This window comes from Staurois parvus, unplaced genomic scaffold, assembly GCF_062004578.1.
Source record: "Staurois parvus isolate SC_StPar_1 unplaced genomic scaffold, SC_StPar_1.0 ptg000011l, whole genome shotgun sequence".
Classification (NCBI taxonomy): domain Eukaryota; kingdom Metazoa; phylum Chordata; class Amphibia; order Anura; family Ranidae; genus Staurois; species Staurois parvus.
The window spans coordinates 27913696-27931049 of record NW_028317807.1 but is presented as its reverse complement, the minus strand read 5'-3'; the positions used below and the strand labels follow the sequence as shown (position 1 = coordinate 27931049).

Below are 17354 nucleotides of genomic sequence, written 5' to 3'. Positions count from 1 at the left end.
GCTGACAGGGGAGAGAACTGTTTTGTTTACTAAACAGTTCTCTCCCCAGTTGGAGATGCTCCGCAATCACCAGGCACCGGCAAGTAATCACTGGCCGGGACCTGGAGATTGACAGCAGCAGCAGCAAATGCAAAGTCACGTATATACACACACGTGATATTACACACATATGCCGCCCTGTAGTAGTACTTCTGCTATAGGGCAGACAAGAAGTGGTTAAAGTAAATTATTTTGATCTGCAGGCACTGTTTGAATGGAGATTTAAAAACAGAATTAAAACCTACTACCTTTTACAGTCATGGGACTGCCTTAGCCTCTTTTTTATCTGTAGCTGTTGTAGTACTGCACATGTGGTGAGTAATGACACCAGTCAGAAGGCATGATAGTTCGGCTGAGAGCACAAGCACTTGTGACAAGTTTTCACACCATGCCTCAAATATAACCATTTTGGGAAACTGAAATTGATGTGTTTAGTTCAGCTTTAAATGTTGACTTTTTAAAAAATATTTAAACAGGTAAAACTATCTGCATTCAACACATGACTTGGCTGAATGAAGCCTCAGCATTCACATTCCCGCTAAAACCTTCTTACTTCTTATACAATTAAGGATATGCAATTAGCATGCTCACACTATAAATATGAAGTGAATACACACTTGTTTTTATAGTCCAATTTAGTGTAAAAAATTATTTAAAAAATGACCACATACCAGCTTAAGGTATAGATATATTTTTTATATATACAAAAACAGTCCCTGCTTTATTTTGTACAACCTTCAAATGTTTATTCTGATTGTTCCAAGTACAATGTGCAGCAGATGGGCACACACACTGAGAAACTGCTACACCTACAAGATGATAGGAAGGGATTGCATTAGAGCTGTAGATGACTTGGCCTTCATGTTCTATTTAACAGAGGACATAACCATTCACAAAAAGGATGGGAATGCATTGTAAATTGTAAGAACTGTGACCAGCAGGCATTGAAGCAATTGACTGGCATAAGTTATATATTTCATAGTGTTAGACATCGCCAAAACAGACCTCACTTGCTGAAACACAATGAGCTGCTTAATGTGCTGTGGTTCATAAAGTTGCTCACAAGGTTAGAGCCTTTTATATGAAGCATGAGCCATTAAGATATTTGTGCGCAGTGAGATTCTACCAGTTATGTCTGAACAGTTTATTCTCATTTAACCAGGATAAAGTGGAATAAGAACAGTTGCTGGCTATCTAACATCTATTAGCTGTACAACATCAACCTATCCATGCTTGCCTGCTCCAAAGTGAAAACAAAAGGCAATTATGGATTCATCCATATTGGACATAGCTAGAGGAAACAGGTACAGCATAAACTGACCACAACAGAGACACCTGCTATATAGACATGGTCAAATTAGCGATGAGACCTAGATCCTATATGCCAGTTTCTCAAGTCAATATATACATACTTTAAGTGGTAATAGCATGCTTAATAAGCAGACACCTCATTTAATTTTACACTACAGTTTAGCAAAGCAAAATGCTTTGGTAAAAGGACATCACAAAACATACAAATGTGATGTGCCTTTCCAACTAATAGCTTTCTGTATCAGGTTGGTTTAACACCTTTGCATGAAATAGGAATTTCTTTAGTCTGTACACACTGGCTGCACTTCCAGAAAACAGGCTACATCTATGTAGACTCTGCTTTACAACCACAGTCTAGAGATCAAGGAAAATACAAATATAGATGTGTTCCAGTTAGCAATGGTTAAAATATAACTTCACAACATGTGTAAAGTGGAGTAATAAAATCATAAGCCACACATTAATAAATAGACACACAGGACACTAAATGTTCAGCAGCTGGTTTTAAACCCTTTTACTATAGGAGGAAGGGTACTATATACTGACTCCCTCACTTCTGGGAGAGGTAGAACAGGAAGTTACCAACCCAAAATTGAGTATTGCTGGCTACGTTGGTGTCAACAGCAGGCTAAAATTCACAAACCAGAGGACAGGGAAGAAAAAAAAAGCTAATGAAATACTCCGAACTTCAAAAGTACAGTGTAAAACCACTATCAATTACATCTGAAACAAAAACAAATCAAAATAATCACTTTTCCTAGTTCATCTCAGCTGCCCGTTTAGCACACTGGTGCGGTTTTAATTATATACAATTTACAGAGGTGATAGATATCCAGCTGAAGATACAGTTTACTTAAAATAAGAACTGAGGCAGGTGTTTACAAAAACAAAAATATATACTGCCTTTGGTCACTAAGGAATAAATAAAATCGACACTTTTCCAGACTCTATAAAACAATCTTGGAATGACCTAAAAGTTATTGATATAGGAAAAAGGGAGGTTAAAAAAAAGCAGTTGAGGATGATTGGCACATCAGAGATACAAGGAAATCATAACTAGGTTCTCAAATAGTGTCCATATACCTCTGCCTTGTTACAGAAATTAAAACATGTTCATGGGTTTAAACAGTAAGAGGAAACTGGTCTTGTTCTATAGGCTTCTTGACCCAGGCTCCCAGTCCAGCCTTTTGAAAGGCTTTGAAAACGCATTCTTTTGCTGCTTGGTATTCTGAGGCCGACTGCTTGGTGTCATAATACAAGTTCGGTTTTCCAATCTTTGTTCTCAAGTTGGAAGAAAGCTGTGAACATAAAACCATCATTAATCAGTTCTTGTGAACCCTTTCTATTAATATACAATCCAATATGTGATATGAATCAGGTAAAGGATTATCTAAATTGTCTATGTCCATCCTTCACGGTTAGCCTTAAAATGGATCATGTGAGACCCAAAGAACCATATCAAACATAAAACAACCCAACCAAAATTATGTCAGCAGGGTTCAGGCATGTACTGGCATTGAAACCTCATGGGCATGTATATAAGAAGTGTGCCGGGATTCAAATCTCTGCAAAGGCAGCTCATTCGCTAAACAACTTTTCACCTGTTCAAGTGTGTTATAATGGCACATGCAACACAAGGCATGTTCTCAAAAGCTTGCCAGTGTACAATCACTTTAACCAATGGTAATACCAGGATGTCACGCTGACAGCTCGAGAGGGGAGAAATGCCGATAACTGGCATTTCCGTGTTTACATGTGATCAGCTGTGATTGGACACAGCTGATCACATGACCGAGCCGACATCTTCGGCTCTGATCCGCTTTGTCCGAGGGACACAGCGCACCGGCGATCGCTGTGCGCTCCCTGACCCGCGCATGCGCAGTGAGAATGGTAGGACGTCATATGACGTCCTATCAGAACGAGAGAACCACCTTTCGCCTGTGATTGTACTATAGGGCAGGTGGAAGGTGGTTAAATCAGTGAACATTTAAAAATTAAAAAAAAAACCCCACGAAAAAAACAAACAAAAAAAAAAACCCCAATACACACCTTTGCATAAAGACGCATCCACCGACTGTACAGAGCATGTTTACACAAACGAGATGCTCGACCCATCTCATCCTTGCCAGTAGTAGCATTAATTACTTCAAGACCAGTATCTCCCACTGTCCAGTTCACACTAAAACTTGGAGCTTTTCCTGGCTGGCGGGCTTCAGCATTGCTAATACCTAAGGAAACAAAGTCATCTTTTTGAGATTTTGTTTGGGGGGGGGGGGGGGGGGGATGGAAAGAGAAGGTAAAGGCTGCTAAGGCGTTATCTGGAAAGAGAAGTCAAACTGAAAAAAAATGTTCTAAGTACTCGCTTTCTCCCTACATCAAACTCTTGTATCAGATCATTACATTTTACTCAAAAGTTACATCATTCCAAATCCAAAAGACTAATCCTACCGCCATAATCGTAGAGTGTACAAACCATGGCGATATAGGGATTAATCCCTGAGATCAGAGCGTAAATCACATAAAGGCTATGGATTTTTGTGTCAGATACTGCTGGAGACTTGCTGGGTGTGGCAATGCATCTCCCTCTGGTTAATAAGCACCCCAAGGAATTGGGAACCAGTTCAGGTGCTTTACATCCAGATCATCAACATACAATTGGTCATTTAAGGAACTGGCCAATGTCTTTAGCGGAATATGTAGCTCAAAGGATTACTAAAGTGTTTGTTATATAAAATGTATAACAGAGAGCTACTGTTATCTGTTTAGCTAAAATGTCTGTTGCTGCTGAGTGATCTACTGTACATGGGATAAAATCCCTACCTTTTCATAGTGATCTACATATTCTTTAAGTGGAGAGTGTTTATACATTGTGCTATAAGATTATAGTGGTAGGATTAGCCTCTTGGGTTTGGAATGAGGTAACTGTTTACCATGCTCACCGAGACTGAAAGCAAAACAAACCCCCCAAATTTTGGGGGTACTAGATCTGGTGACAACCAGGGACTCCCTCATTTTAGCTATGGGACAGGAAATCTCCCTAATTGGACACAAATAGCAAAGAAAAAAAAAAATATGACAGGGGTTATAAAACTCCCTTACTTTATCCAAAATGGAAACAAAAATTTGCCTCGAGTATTACTTTAACAACATTGATCTACTGATATATAACTAACACTGGGTTTGGTGTTTGACAAGATCTTTTTATCAGGGCAAACCACTTTTTGTTGGTCAACCAAAATAATATTTTAGTTGTGGCTGGACAATAATGTGTGATTATTTCCCAGGGACTCCGTAGCAGCAAAATAACCTTAGTAGTTCTGCCCCACAAGGCCAGTATGACAGTACCAACTGTGGTCCCTATTGCTGAGATTTTTCACACGACCTGACTTCCCATCCTAATGGAAGATGTGAGACTTTACCATTGGGGACACCAAAACATTTTAGGCAGTGTGGTGAAATAACTGTCTGTGCCTTTCTATCCCTATTGATGACAGAACCACCCCCTCCCCCAAATCTCCAAAAATGTACCTGCTCTCCACATATTCCAACTCAAATCTCAAATCAACACATTGGCTGAAATTAGGCTTTAAGAATATCTGCCCGGAGATGTAACCACCATTTATTTTTTTCAGCAGAGTTGCAATCTATAAATACTATGTCTGTATATAGAAGGGATTCAAACCTACCACTCAGTAATGGTTTGTTGAGGCTATAAAATGATGGTAAGTCTTCTATATCGGCTATCCTCTGGTACACGGCTCTTGAGAGATGATCCCCATGATACAGGCTGCCCAGGATAATGCTGGAGAAGTAAATTGGCTCTACAAACAGACTGAACAGGGATCCTTGAATGCCTGCAACATTCCACCTGTATTGAATAATAGGTTAAACTCACAATTAGAAAGGAAAAAAAAAAAAAACGTTACAAAAACAAAATATTTGGCAATATGAATACAGACAGTACTGAGAAAAGCAACCAGACCAAGGCTTGTATGCCAATTCTAGGGCAATTAAGCTATACCAGTTCAGAAAATGACTGCCCTGGAACTAAAAAGCAGCGCGACTTACAGAATAGCTGCTTCCTGAGGATAATCAAACAGCAGGTCTCCTTTCTGACATAAGACATCTCTCCAGGAACACAGCAAAGCTGAATCTGCATACTTGTTATAGTTCAGTAACTCAAAACAACCTTATTAGAGGAAAACTTTTCTAGACATTTGGCTTCAGTGCTTTTTATTTGTCTTGCAGGCTCCTAAATGCTATGTCTTTTTATCTGTTTATACAGCAAGGCCCCTTTCACACAGGGCAGACTCAGTTTTGATCAGCAGGGGATATGTCTGATGATCAGAGCAGGTGGATGACAGGTCCGTGCCTGCTTAGTTTATGCAGAGCAGACAAAGACCCGCTCTGCTATATGGGTGGCCAGAAGTAAACTGACTCCACTGTGTTTACATCCAACTGCCTTCCGATCGGCCTAGAAGGAGCAGGACCGTTTTTTTTTTTTTTTTTTAGCAAAAGGTAGGCGGGTATAAAACAGACACAAGTCGTTTACACCCACCAATCCATCAGTATGTAAGGTTGAATAGACCAGCCTGATCAGGTCCACCTGAAAAACTGACAGGCAGACCTGATCAAACCCTTTGTGAGAAAGGGCCTAATACAAAAAATCTCAAAACTGATTTTAAGCCATCAGTTAAATACAGAGTTGAAATAAATAAATTATATATATACACATATATATACATACACACACACACACACACACACACACATACATACATACATACACACACACATATATACACATACACACACAGTGGGGATCGAAAGTTTGGGCTCCCCAGCTAAACATTTGTATTAATGTGCATAAAGAAGCCACGGAAAGATGGAAAAATCTCCAAAAGGCATCAAATTACAGATTAGACATTCTTATAATATGTCAACAAAAGTTAGATTTTATTTCCATCATTTACGCTTTCAAAATAACAGAAAACAAAAAATGGCATCTGCAAAAGTTTGGGCACCCTGCAGAATTTATAGCACGCACTGCCCCCTTTGCCAAGCTGAGACCTGCCAGTGTCATGGATTGTTCTCAATCATCGTCTGGGAAGACCAGGTGATGTCAAGCTCAAAGGTTTTAAATGCCCAGACTCATCTGACCTTGCCCCAAAAATCAGCACCATGGGTTCTTCTAAGCAGTTGTCTAGAAAACTGAAACTGAAAATAGTTGACGCTCACAAAACTGGAGAAGGCTATAAGAAGATAGCAAAGCATTTTCAGATGTCAATATCCTCTGTTCGGAATGTAATTAAGAAATGGCAGTCATCAGGAACAGTGGAAGTTAAAGCAACATCTGGAAGACTAAGAAAAATGTCAGACAGAACAGCTCGCAGGATTGTGAGAAAAACAATTCAAAACCCACGTTTGACTGCACGATCCCTCCAGAAAGATCTGGCAGACACTGGAGTTGTGGTACACTATTCCACTATAAAGAGATACTTGTACAAATATGGTCTTCATGGAAGAGTCATCAGAAGAAAACCTCTTCTACGTCTTCACCACAAAAATCATCGTTTGAACTTTGCAAATGAACATATAGACAAGCCTGATGCATTTTGGAAACAAGTTCTGTGGACCGATGAGGTTAAAATTGAACTTTTTGGCCGGAATGAGCAAAGGTACGTTTGGAGAAGAAGGGGCACAGAATTTAATGAAAAGAACCTCTGTCCAACTGTTAAGCATGGGGTTGGATCAATCATGCTTTGGGGTTGTGTTGCAGCCAGTGGCACAGGGAACATCTCACGAGTAGAAGGAAAAATGGATTCAATAAAATTTCAGCAAATTTTGGATGGTAACTTGATGCCATCTGTGAAAAAGCTGAAGTTAAAGAGAGGATGGCTTCTACAAATGGATAATGATCCTAAACATACCTCGAAATCCACGGGGGATTACATCAAGAGGCGTAAACTGAAGGTTTTGCCATGGCCTTCACAATCTCCTGACCTCAACATAATTGAGATTTCTGGGCTGTCTGTCACGCACTGCTCTTTTAAGGTCTATCCATAGATTTTCAAAGAACTGGAAGACTTTTGTAAGGAAGAATGGGCAAAGATACCTCAAACAAGTATTGAAAGACTCTTGGCTGGCTACAAAAAGTGTTTACAAACTGTGATACTTGCCAAAGGGGGCAGTACAAGATATTAACTCTGCAGGGTGCCCAAACTTTTGCAGACGCCATTTTTTTGTTTTCTGTTATTTTGAAAGTGTAAATGATGGAAATAAAATCTAACTTTTGTTGACATATTATAAGAATGTCTAATCTGTAATTTGATGCTTTTTGGAGATTTTTCCATCTTTCCTTGGTTTCTTTATGCACATTAATACAAATATGTAGCTGGGGTGCCCAAACTTTCGATCCCATATATATATATACACTATTTTGCCTGCAAAATTGCAGTTCTGTGCATCCACTTTTATGAATTATGATACTGAATCAGAAATCACAGACAGGTTCTCCAACTCCTCCGCATCAGTACAGCTTGGTTAACACCACATAGCCCTGTACCATTTGGACAATGAAGGATGGAAAGAACACGCTTTCTCATACTGTCACATCATTGTGCACTGAAGCAAAACCTGAATGAGGTTTAGTGCCTTCCCTTGCCATCTGGTAATGCCCAGTACAGCAGGATGATCACTGATAAAATTATGGATTCAGATACTAGGGCTATTCAAAAATACACAATGATTTATTTCAATGTATACATCGACGTTACCTGAAGTTCACCTTTAGGAAGAAAATGTTTAAGAATATAAATGTACTGAGCAAATTTAGTGTATGGAGAGTTGAAGGGTATTTAGCTTATAGCACTGGTCCTGAGGTGAGAATCTCCTGCAGTTCATTCTCTCTCTGGATTTCAATGAAGCATACAGTAGCATCGAGCCTTCTTTAGCAAACACTGAGTGACAGGTTAAAGTCAGCTGCACATCATTGCTCTCAAAATGTAAACACATCTATCGCCTCCAGATTTCTAGAGATCTTTTAACTGTTGTATTATTATATTAACACCTGTTTCCTCTATCAAGGTTAACTACTTTTAAAGCTCACTGGTCTTGAAGTTATTGTCCATTTTATTTTATGCAGATTGAAGCAGCTGGTACTGCATTGCTGAAACAAATGTTAACCACTTTTTAATAGTAACTGTATCAGAGGATCTTTTTTTTGACACAGATGAAGCATTGTTATATAGCATTTGTTACATCCGTCAAAATAAGTTTAGTGGAAATTCAAGATATTGGCCAAATCAAAATCTAATTTACTATTAGTTCAATTCTATTCCTTTCCATGAGCTATTCTTTGTTAAAACTAATATAATTGCTACTTTTTTTTTTTTTTTTTTTTTTTAAAGAGGATGAAAGGACACACTCCAAAAAAACAGCCCAGGTGAAGAGAGGAGTAAGAGTGGCTTTGACCAAACTCCTTCCAGGCCACGCCTTCACCACGCCCACAGGGCTTAGTGTTAGGGGATCATTAGGACTAATGAGGACTGACATGACAAAATGAAGCTGTAGCGGAGAGATGAAGTTGAGAAACACGCACCACATCCAGACAACTGAGGAAAATCTTTTTAGCAGGTTTAGAAACAGGACAGAATAGGAAGAACAATGTCTTGGTTAGGGTGAAAAGAAGAAACCACACTGAGAATGAAAGAGGCTCTGGGCTTCCAAACAACCTTGCCCTTATGTACAACAATAAAGGATTCTTTACAGGTCAAGGCTGACAAATCAGAAACTCACCTCAGAGGTGATGGTGACAAGAAAGGCAAACTTGTCAGTAAGGATAGATTAAAAAAAAAAAAAATAATAAAATCCTCAGTAACTTCAAATGAAGAACCAGGTTAGGATCCAAAAGAGAATGGGGAGCATACAGGAAGAACACAAAGGCCTTCAAAAGGGAAGTGAGAACCAAAAGAATTACTATGGCTGAGATTTGACTCATGATGGTAATCGAGGCCAGATATTGATCCATGAAAAATATGCTTTCCAGATAGGATGGTAGACTTTGCTAGATGCTCACTTCCTAGCCTTTAACAATGTAATTCTCAGGTCCTGGATTTCAACAGCCAAGCCGTTAAAGCCAGCAACCAAATAAAATGGCTGTAAACCAGTCCCTGGGACAGAAGGGTCAAACAATTTGGAAGAACCCATCAATTATCTACCAAGAGCCTGATGAGGTCCAAATACAGTCACCTGGGCCAGTTCGGTACAATACAAAATCACCATATTCCCTTAATTTTGATATTGCAAAGCAAATGAAGTGGGAGCTTCAGGGGAGGAAAGGCAGAAGGTCGATATCTGAAGTCCCCCACCTTCAACAGAGTACCACCTTTGGGGGGGGGGGGGGAGAGACAACACTCGGTGGAGTCCAAACACTGATGAAGTCCAGCTGTCCATTGGATGCATGCTGAACATGGAAAATTGACAGGGCTGGAAACATGACTTTCTGTCTGAGTGTGGATCAAAACTGCATTTTTTTTCAGCCATGAGACCTCTGGCTCCAATGGCTGATGTACATCACTGCAATGACAATGTCTGAACCCAGGTCAAGAGACATTGCAGATGAGTCACCCAGTGTTTAGGGCACAACTGAATAACTATGAACTCCAGAACATTGTCACCAGAAACATTTGCCTCCCAGTCCTTTGCACTGAGTGTCAGGGACTCCACTCCAGCCTGTCTGGCGTCCATGGTGAGAACCTATGACACCATCAGGAAGGAGGCTCTCGTTTCCTGTGCTGGACTTGTTATCCACCAAGCTAAACAAAGCTCAGTTTTAGGAGTCAGGCAACTGCAGCAGTCCAGAAACTGAGCCTGCCTGCCCCATGCTGCCAGAATGTTGAGCTGCAATGGCCCAGCATGACACTTGACATATGGGACTGCCCCATTTTGTAACCTTTCTGCAAAAGTGGAGGGTTGGTTAGCTTCTGCACTGTAGAGACAAGCATGGTAGTGGAGAGTCTGAAGCTTTTCCTGTAGAAGGAAGACCTTGGACAGGACCAAATCCTGGAGCAGTTCCAGATATGCCAAGTGACGAGATGGTTCCAGCACCAATTTCTAGGGTCTAAACAGTCCCAAAGGATGCGGGCTAACAGAACCTGCACCAACTGTACTTGGACATGACATGCCATATAGACCACAATGGGAAAGCTCAGAGCGAAGCAGAGCAAAAAATAGTGGCTAGCATCTTTATGAAGACCTGAGATGCAGTGGAGAGGCCACAAATGCCTTACACCCACAGCAAAGTGCAGGTGGTATAGATGCCTCAGGAAAATGGACGTATGGAAATATCCATCCTTGATGTCCACAAGGCCAGAAAACCCCCCAGGTGGAGGGACGTAATGACTGATGGGGCAGATTCCATGTGAAACCTTAGAACTTTGAGAAACTTTAGATTCAGTAAGGGACAGATACTTCCTTTTGCTTTTGAGTGGGTCAACAGGTTTGAATAGAAACTAGTAAATTGCTCTCCCTGCTGAGGAAATCTACTAAACTTCTGGGAGACCCTGGCCATTTTGACAACATGAAGTGGAGAGGAGGCAAGTAACAGCCAGGGGCAGCATTGACAACTATCATCTTGGATAAAGTATTGATCATGGCTTAAGTATTGAGCATTGCACTTCAGCTCTGCATCATCTGAATAACTTCTCTATCCCATCACAGGTAAAGGTCTGCGAGCAATATTCATCTGTACTACCACCCATGCCATATGGTAATCTATACTGCTTTTAAAATCCACCACTAACTGAAGCAGATTCATAACTATCAGTGTTCTTATTGGTAATTCTCACTGCTTCCAAAATCGCTAACTGTCCATATTACTGTGGTGTTTATTTTGCTCTTATGGTCTAACCAAATTTATGAGCTGATCCTAATCTTTACAACTCTGCCCTCCTGCTCTATTGTCCTCCTTTGGTGTGAGAAGTTTGCCCTGCCTCTCTGCTATGCATTCCTGATTAATTGGCAATAGCCCCACCCAACTCAATATAAATTTAGGCCTTCCTTAGGGGAGGCACAGCCAGGGGTAGCATTGGCAACTATCTTGGCTAAAGTATGGATGTGGTTATCGCTTCTCAGCCTTTTGGCTAAGATCAAGTGTAGTATCTGTTCTTATCAGTGTCCAGTGGGGGTGCTCCCGGCCATACTAGCTTTGCGGGGATGGCTGTTGTATAGTACCCTCACTGGTATGATGGGGGTCTGGAAGGCTAATACCGGGGGGACAGAAAGCGTGGTGCCCACGAGTAGAAGCTGGGGCCCGTGAGTAATTCCCCCGAGAAGACCGGAAGGACCCAGTGCCTCCTGATTTGGACGGATCTACCTTGTCTGGCCAGGGGTCGGGAAGGTAAAAAGTCCGCAAACTCAGTGCCCGCTGAGTAGACGCCCTCAGGGGTGCCACTAGTGACACCTGGGTGTGGGACCCCACAGTGTGAAGATGGCACAAGGTCACTGTTTTTCACAAGCGCCCTTAGGACCAGGCCTTCTGGCTAGGACCAGGGCAATTTTTGCTACAGGCCTCAGGGCCTGGTCTGTGCACAATTAGGCACGGTCCACTTTTTTTTATTTTCTATTTATTTAATTTATTATCACTCCCACGTTTTGTCACTTTTTCTTACTTTTGTGTGTGTTTTCCACAGGAAGGAGGGTGTGGATCCTCGGACCTGCCCTGAAGTCTAGGGGGAGGATGTGTGGCCTTTTGGTTCCTTCCTCCCTGGATCCCTAGGGGGGTTTTCTATTCGGGAGAGCCCCCTGACCAAGTACTGGGTGTCTGGCTTCGGCTGGACACAAGGAACGGTGGTCCACCAGGCCTTTTGGCTAGGAGGACCAAATGGGAACCTTGTCCCTGTCAGGAGCTTCGTGCCCCGGGGGATCAGGGTAGCGGTCCAGCCCCTTTAGGGGTAGGACAAAATAACACCCCTAAGTGCACTTTTTCGTGTGGCGTTTTGCACTTTTTTTGTGAACACTTACGGGTTTTTTCGTTATAGTTGCACGTTTGCGGACTTTAAAAAAAAAAAAAAAAAAAAATGGATTGTGGCTTAAGTATTGAGCATTGCACTTCGGTTCTGCACGTCAGCAAATGAACAAAGCGAAAAACCACAGCAGACAACTTTAAATACTAATCAGACTACAGGTGACCTGTTTCCCCATCCAGTTCTTACCCAGACTGCTTCTTCATCTCACCACTCTAACATGCACTCCCTACTCCTTCTCACAGCTGTATCCTCTCTTCAAACTCTCTCTCCTTCACCCCCTCCTCCATCCCACAGTTTATATATAATCCCACTCACTCCTTTCTTCACCTTATTACTGTACTCAACTCCTGCTAATTCTAAGCCCACATACTAATAAAACCTCCAGGACACTGGGACCTGCCCCTCCATAAAAGCCATACTCCCATATTACCTTCTGCTTCTCCTAACATCTGGGAGACATTTCCCTAAATCCTGGAGCACCATCTTTTTCCGTTGATCAATACACCCTAACAGCGGCTGCAATCCACACAGTCTGGTTACTATTCCTCTTCTTCCTAGAACCAGCCTCCCCTTTTCCTGTGACCTTTGGAATGCCCGCTCTGTAACAAACTCACTTCTGTCCATCACCTTTTTATCACAAATTCCTTTAACCTGCTTGCAATTCCGGAAACCTGGTTTCATGAATCTGACTTTCCCTCTCCTGTCGCCCTCTCCCATGGTGGTCTCCTCTGGGCTCACTCTCCCAGGCCTAGTGGACGGAAAGGAGGTGGCGTTAGAATCCTATCCCCACAAAGCACTTTTCAGGTCCTTCATTCATCTCCCTCTGTCCCTCTCCTCATTTGAAGTTCACTTTATTAATCTATTCTCTCCAGTTTCTTTAAGAATTGCTGTGATCTATCGGCCTCCTGGACTGGTATCAAGTTTCCTTGATGACTTCTCTGTCTGGCTGCCTTACTTTCTCTCTTCTGAAATTCCCACAATCATTCTTGGTGACTTCAACATCCCTGTTAATCTTAACACTCCTGCTACTTCTAAACTCCTAAGCCTAACCACTTCCTTTGATCTAACAATGGACACAGGCTTCTACTCACTCCAATGGTAACTGCCTCGACCTTGTATTCTCCTACCTATGCACTCCTTGCAACCTCACCGACTTTCCTTTTCTTCTCTCTGATCACTCCCTTATTAGCTTCACTCTCTCCTTGGCTTCCAACTACCAAAGTTACCCGTAGAAACATTCGCTATCTTAACCCCTCTTTTTTCAGCAACAGATTGTCTCTATGACAAAATATCAGCCCTGTCCTGCAGCAACCTGGCCACTTCAGTCTACAACAGTTCACCGTCATCCATCGTGGACACATTGGACCCCCTTACTACACACAGAATTAGGCCCCGACTGCTACAGCCCTGAAAACAGACAATACCAGATGGCTCAAAAAAAAAAACGTAGCTATGCTCTGGAAGCGTTTATGGCACAGGACTAAGACCCAGCAGGACTTCGACCAATATAAATCTGCCCTTATAAAATACAACTCCTGTCTCCACACTGCCAAACAGACCTATTTTATCACTCTCATTAACACAATCTCATGCAATCCCCGTCAACTCTTTTCTACCTTTAACTCTCTACTTCATCCTTTACCTCCACCCACTAACTCACTGCCCAGGAGTTCACTAATCACTTCAAAAATAAGATTGATACAAATCGTGACGAGATCTCCACTGTACAGGTAACTCCCTCACCCTACACTCCTTGTCCACCTGCACAATCTATACTTCCCTTGTTTAACCCAGCTACTATAGGAGGAGGTTGGTAAACTTTTTTCTGAAGCCCACCTAACCACCTGTCCCCTGGACCCTGTCCCCTTGCAAATACTACGGTCACCCTCTGGCTCTATCCTTCACGCTAACTCACATCTTCAATCTCTCCCTTTCTACTGGCATCTTAAACTCTGTAAAAACATGAGCTAGTCACCCCCATACTTAAAAAGGCCTCACTGGACACCACCAATCTTAGCAACTTAAGACCTCTTTCATTACTCCCTTTTGCCTCCGAACTCCATGAACGTCTGGTCTACAACTGGCAGAGCTGCCATCTTATTGAGAAGAACCTTCTCGATCCCCTTCAGTCTGGATTTCGCCCACAAAACTCCACAGAAACTGCTCTCCTAAAATTCACAAACTACTTGCTAACTGCTAAAACGAATGGCCACTATTCCATACTCTTACTCTTGGACCTCTCCACTGCCTTTTACACAGATCACCACCCCTTCCTCCTCAAAAAACTATTTACTTGGTCTCCGTGACTGTACTCTCCGTTGGTTCGAAACTTGCCTATCTCACCGCACCTTCAGTGTCACTTACAATACCTCCTCCCCTCCTACTCCTCTTACTGTTGGGATCCCCCAAGGTTCTGTCCTTGGATCTCTCCTATCCTCTTCCTTGGGTCAGCAGATAGCTTCCAATGGTTTCCAATACCATTTCTATGCTGATGACACACAAATCTCTCTACTCAACGCACCCCACCAGTTTCCTCCCGTATCACCGATTTACTAACAGACATATCAGACTGGATGTCACATCACTTCCTAAAACTCAATCTATCCAAAACTGAGCTCATAATATTTCCTCTCCTACATGCCTCTACCCCCGATTTCTCCGTCAGGATCAATAGCACCACTATCAACCCATCCCTGCATGCCAGAGTGCTACGGGTAACCCTGGGATTTTGAACTATCCTTTCAGGCCCACATCCAATTCCTGTCCAAAACATGCTGCCTCAACCTCCGCAACATCTCCAGAATATGCCCCTTTTTAACCAATGATACCACAAAGTTCTTATTCACTCCCTGGTTATCTCTTGCCTCGACTACTGCAACTCCCTCCTCATTGGCTTACCTTTACATAGGTTATCCCCCTCCAGTCCATCATGAATACTGCTGCCAGGTTCAACCACCTTACCAACTGATCAGTGTCTGCTACCTCTCTCTGCCAATCCCTCCACTGGCTTCCACTCGCCCAACTAATAAAATTCAAAATATGAATTTAGAAAGCCATCCACAACTCTCCCCAGCTACATCACTAACCGGATATCAAAAGATCTACCAAACTGCTCTCTTCCATCCGCCCCCCCACCCCACGACCTTCTGCTCTCTAGTTCCTATGTCACCACCTCCCATGCTTGCCTCCAGGACTTCTCCCAAGCTTCTCCCATTCTATGGAACTCACTACCCCAATCGATCACACTATCTCCAAATCTATCCACCTTTAGACGATCCTTGAAAACCGTTCTCTTTAAAGAAGCCTATCCTGCTTCTAACTAGTAAACTGCCTTTTATTTCCTCCATCTACTCATCCCCCACAGCTATTACCTTTTGTATCATTCAACCCCTCCTCCTAGATTGTAAGCTCTAATGAGCAGGGCCCTCTGTTTCCTCTTGTACAAAATTGTATTGTAACTGTAATGTCTACCTTCATTTTGTAAAGTGCTGCGCATACTATTGGCGCTATATAAATCCTGTATAATAAAAATTCAAGTTTGTAGCCCTGAAGACAATTTTCAAGACCCAAGCATCTGAAATGACTTGGGTTCAGATGGCTGTGAAGGCATCCCTTCATTGTAATGACCTGCTACCAGACTTTGTGGATTTGAGCACCCAAGGGAACATGGTTCCAGGCTTGATTTGAAAGCCTAAAAAACAAAAAAGGAGCTCTTAAGTTTCAGGAACAGAGGCTTTAGCTGCATGAGACTATCCTTTTTTACCGCAAAAAAAATGAAGGCACATTTCCTGTGATTTCCTTGATAAAGGTGTCTAGAAAATTGCCAAAAAAGCGTTCCCTGGAGAAAGGCATTCTCAAAAGATGCTTCTAGTACTAAAGCTCAGCAGACCAACATTTAAAGCAAATGGTTCCTTGCATATGCACCATAAGGAGGCAATTCTGAAAAACTGGCAGATTGTATCCACTATTATATTACACATGCATTGTTTGTCTGTCTGCCTTTAAGTAATTTTGTCCTTTCCTCACTCCATAGCTAGAGGAAGCTCTATGTAGTTAGTCCAAACCTTCTTCATGCTTTAGTCTCCATTTATCAACATGTGCTGTATTATCCTGGAGCTAGACACTGATCTGATGTTCATTTGTGAAGATCTGCACAAGTTATTGATTAAAGATTTCTACAAATCTGTAGGATGCCATTTGGACCAAGTTGCTGCCTGCCAAGCTACTAGACTTTAAGGCTCCATGCACACTAGCATTTGTTTTAAGACTCTAGAAGCTATTAGCATTTTTTTATTGCTCCTAGAATCGTGTTATCCTAAGTGTCCACGCACACTATTTTAGGCTATTAGTGTTTTGAGCTTCCGCATCTAGGATCTAGAGTTTTTTTATAATGTTTTTCCAGCAGAAAAACGCTAAATGCTTTTAACACGTTCCGAACAGCTTTTTTTTGCCCCAAACATGTACTGTAAGAATGCTAATACAATGCTGACACTTCTAAACTCTACTAAAAACCGCTATTGTGCTTAAAAAAAAAAAAAAAAAAAAAAAAAAGGCTAGTGTGCATGAAGTCTTAGTTAAGCTACCTCACAAATGGATCAGCCACAGAGATCACACTTTTAGTGCTTAGATCGCTGAAGCAGAACAGTATAAAAAAAAAAAGAAAAACAAAAAAAAAAACCCAGCCAAAAGCATCCTTTATTGCTTGAGTCTAAAAATCATCTATAGCTCTGGAATACACTGAAATGTGATATCACCCTGGATTTACAGCAGCTTAGGACAGTGCAGCCATTGTCATGCAAGCCTGTATATGCCTGCAATCTAATAACAGTAGCCGACAAGAAAGCAATAGTCCAATGTTCTTTTTCTAATGGGACAGTTACAAGTCAATTTGTACATTTATCCAGTGAAAGCTGCCTGCATTGCCATATTATTTATTTAATTTATTTCAGGTACTTCTATAGCGCCGTCAATTTACGC

General features: G+C 41.8%; 1 protein-coding gene and 1 pseudogene across 2 annotated transcripts in view; one reads left to right on the top strand and one right to left on the bottom strand.

Annotated features, from left to right (window-relative positions):
* Positions 1 to 714: 714 nt before the first annotated feature.
* Positions 715 to 17354, bottom strand: part of ADARB1 (adenosine deaminase RNA specific B1) — a 166632-nt gene continuing 149992 nt past the window's right edge. For both annotated transcript variants that reach the window (XM_089671932.1, XM_089671924.1), the window contains 3 exons: positions 5037 to 5218; positions 3400 to 3578; positions 715 to 2648 (listed from right to left, as the gene is read on the bottom strand). In XM_089671932.1, coding sequence (XP_089528058.1) covers positions 2472 to 2648; positions 3400 to 3578; positions 5037 to 5218 — 538 coding nt within the window. In that variant the 3' untranslated portion in view covers positions 715 to 2471. The remainder of the gene's footprint in view (positions 2649 to 3399; positions 3579 to 5036; positions 5219 to 17354) is intronic.
* LOC149474131 (U2 spliceosomal RNA) lies at positions 11473 to 11588 on the top strand (annotated as a pseudogene).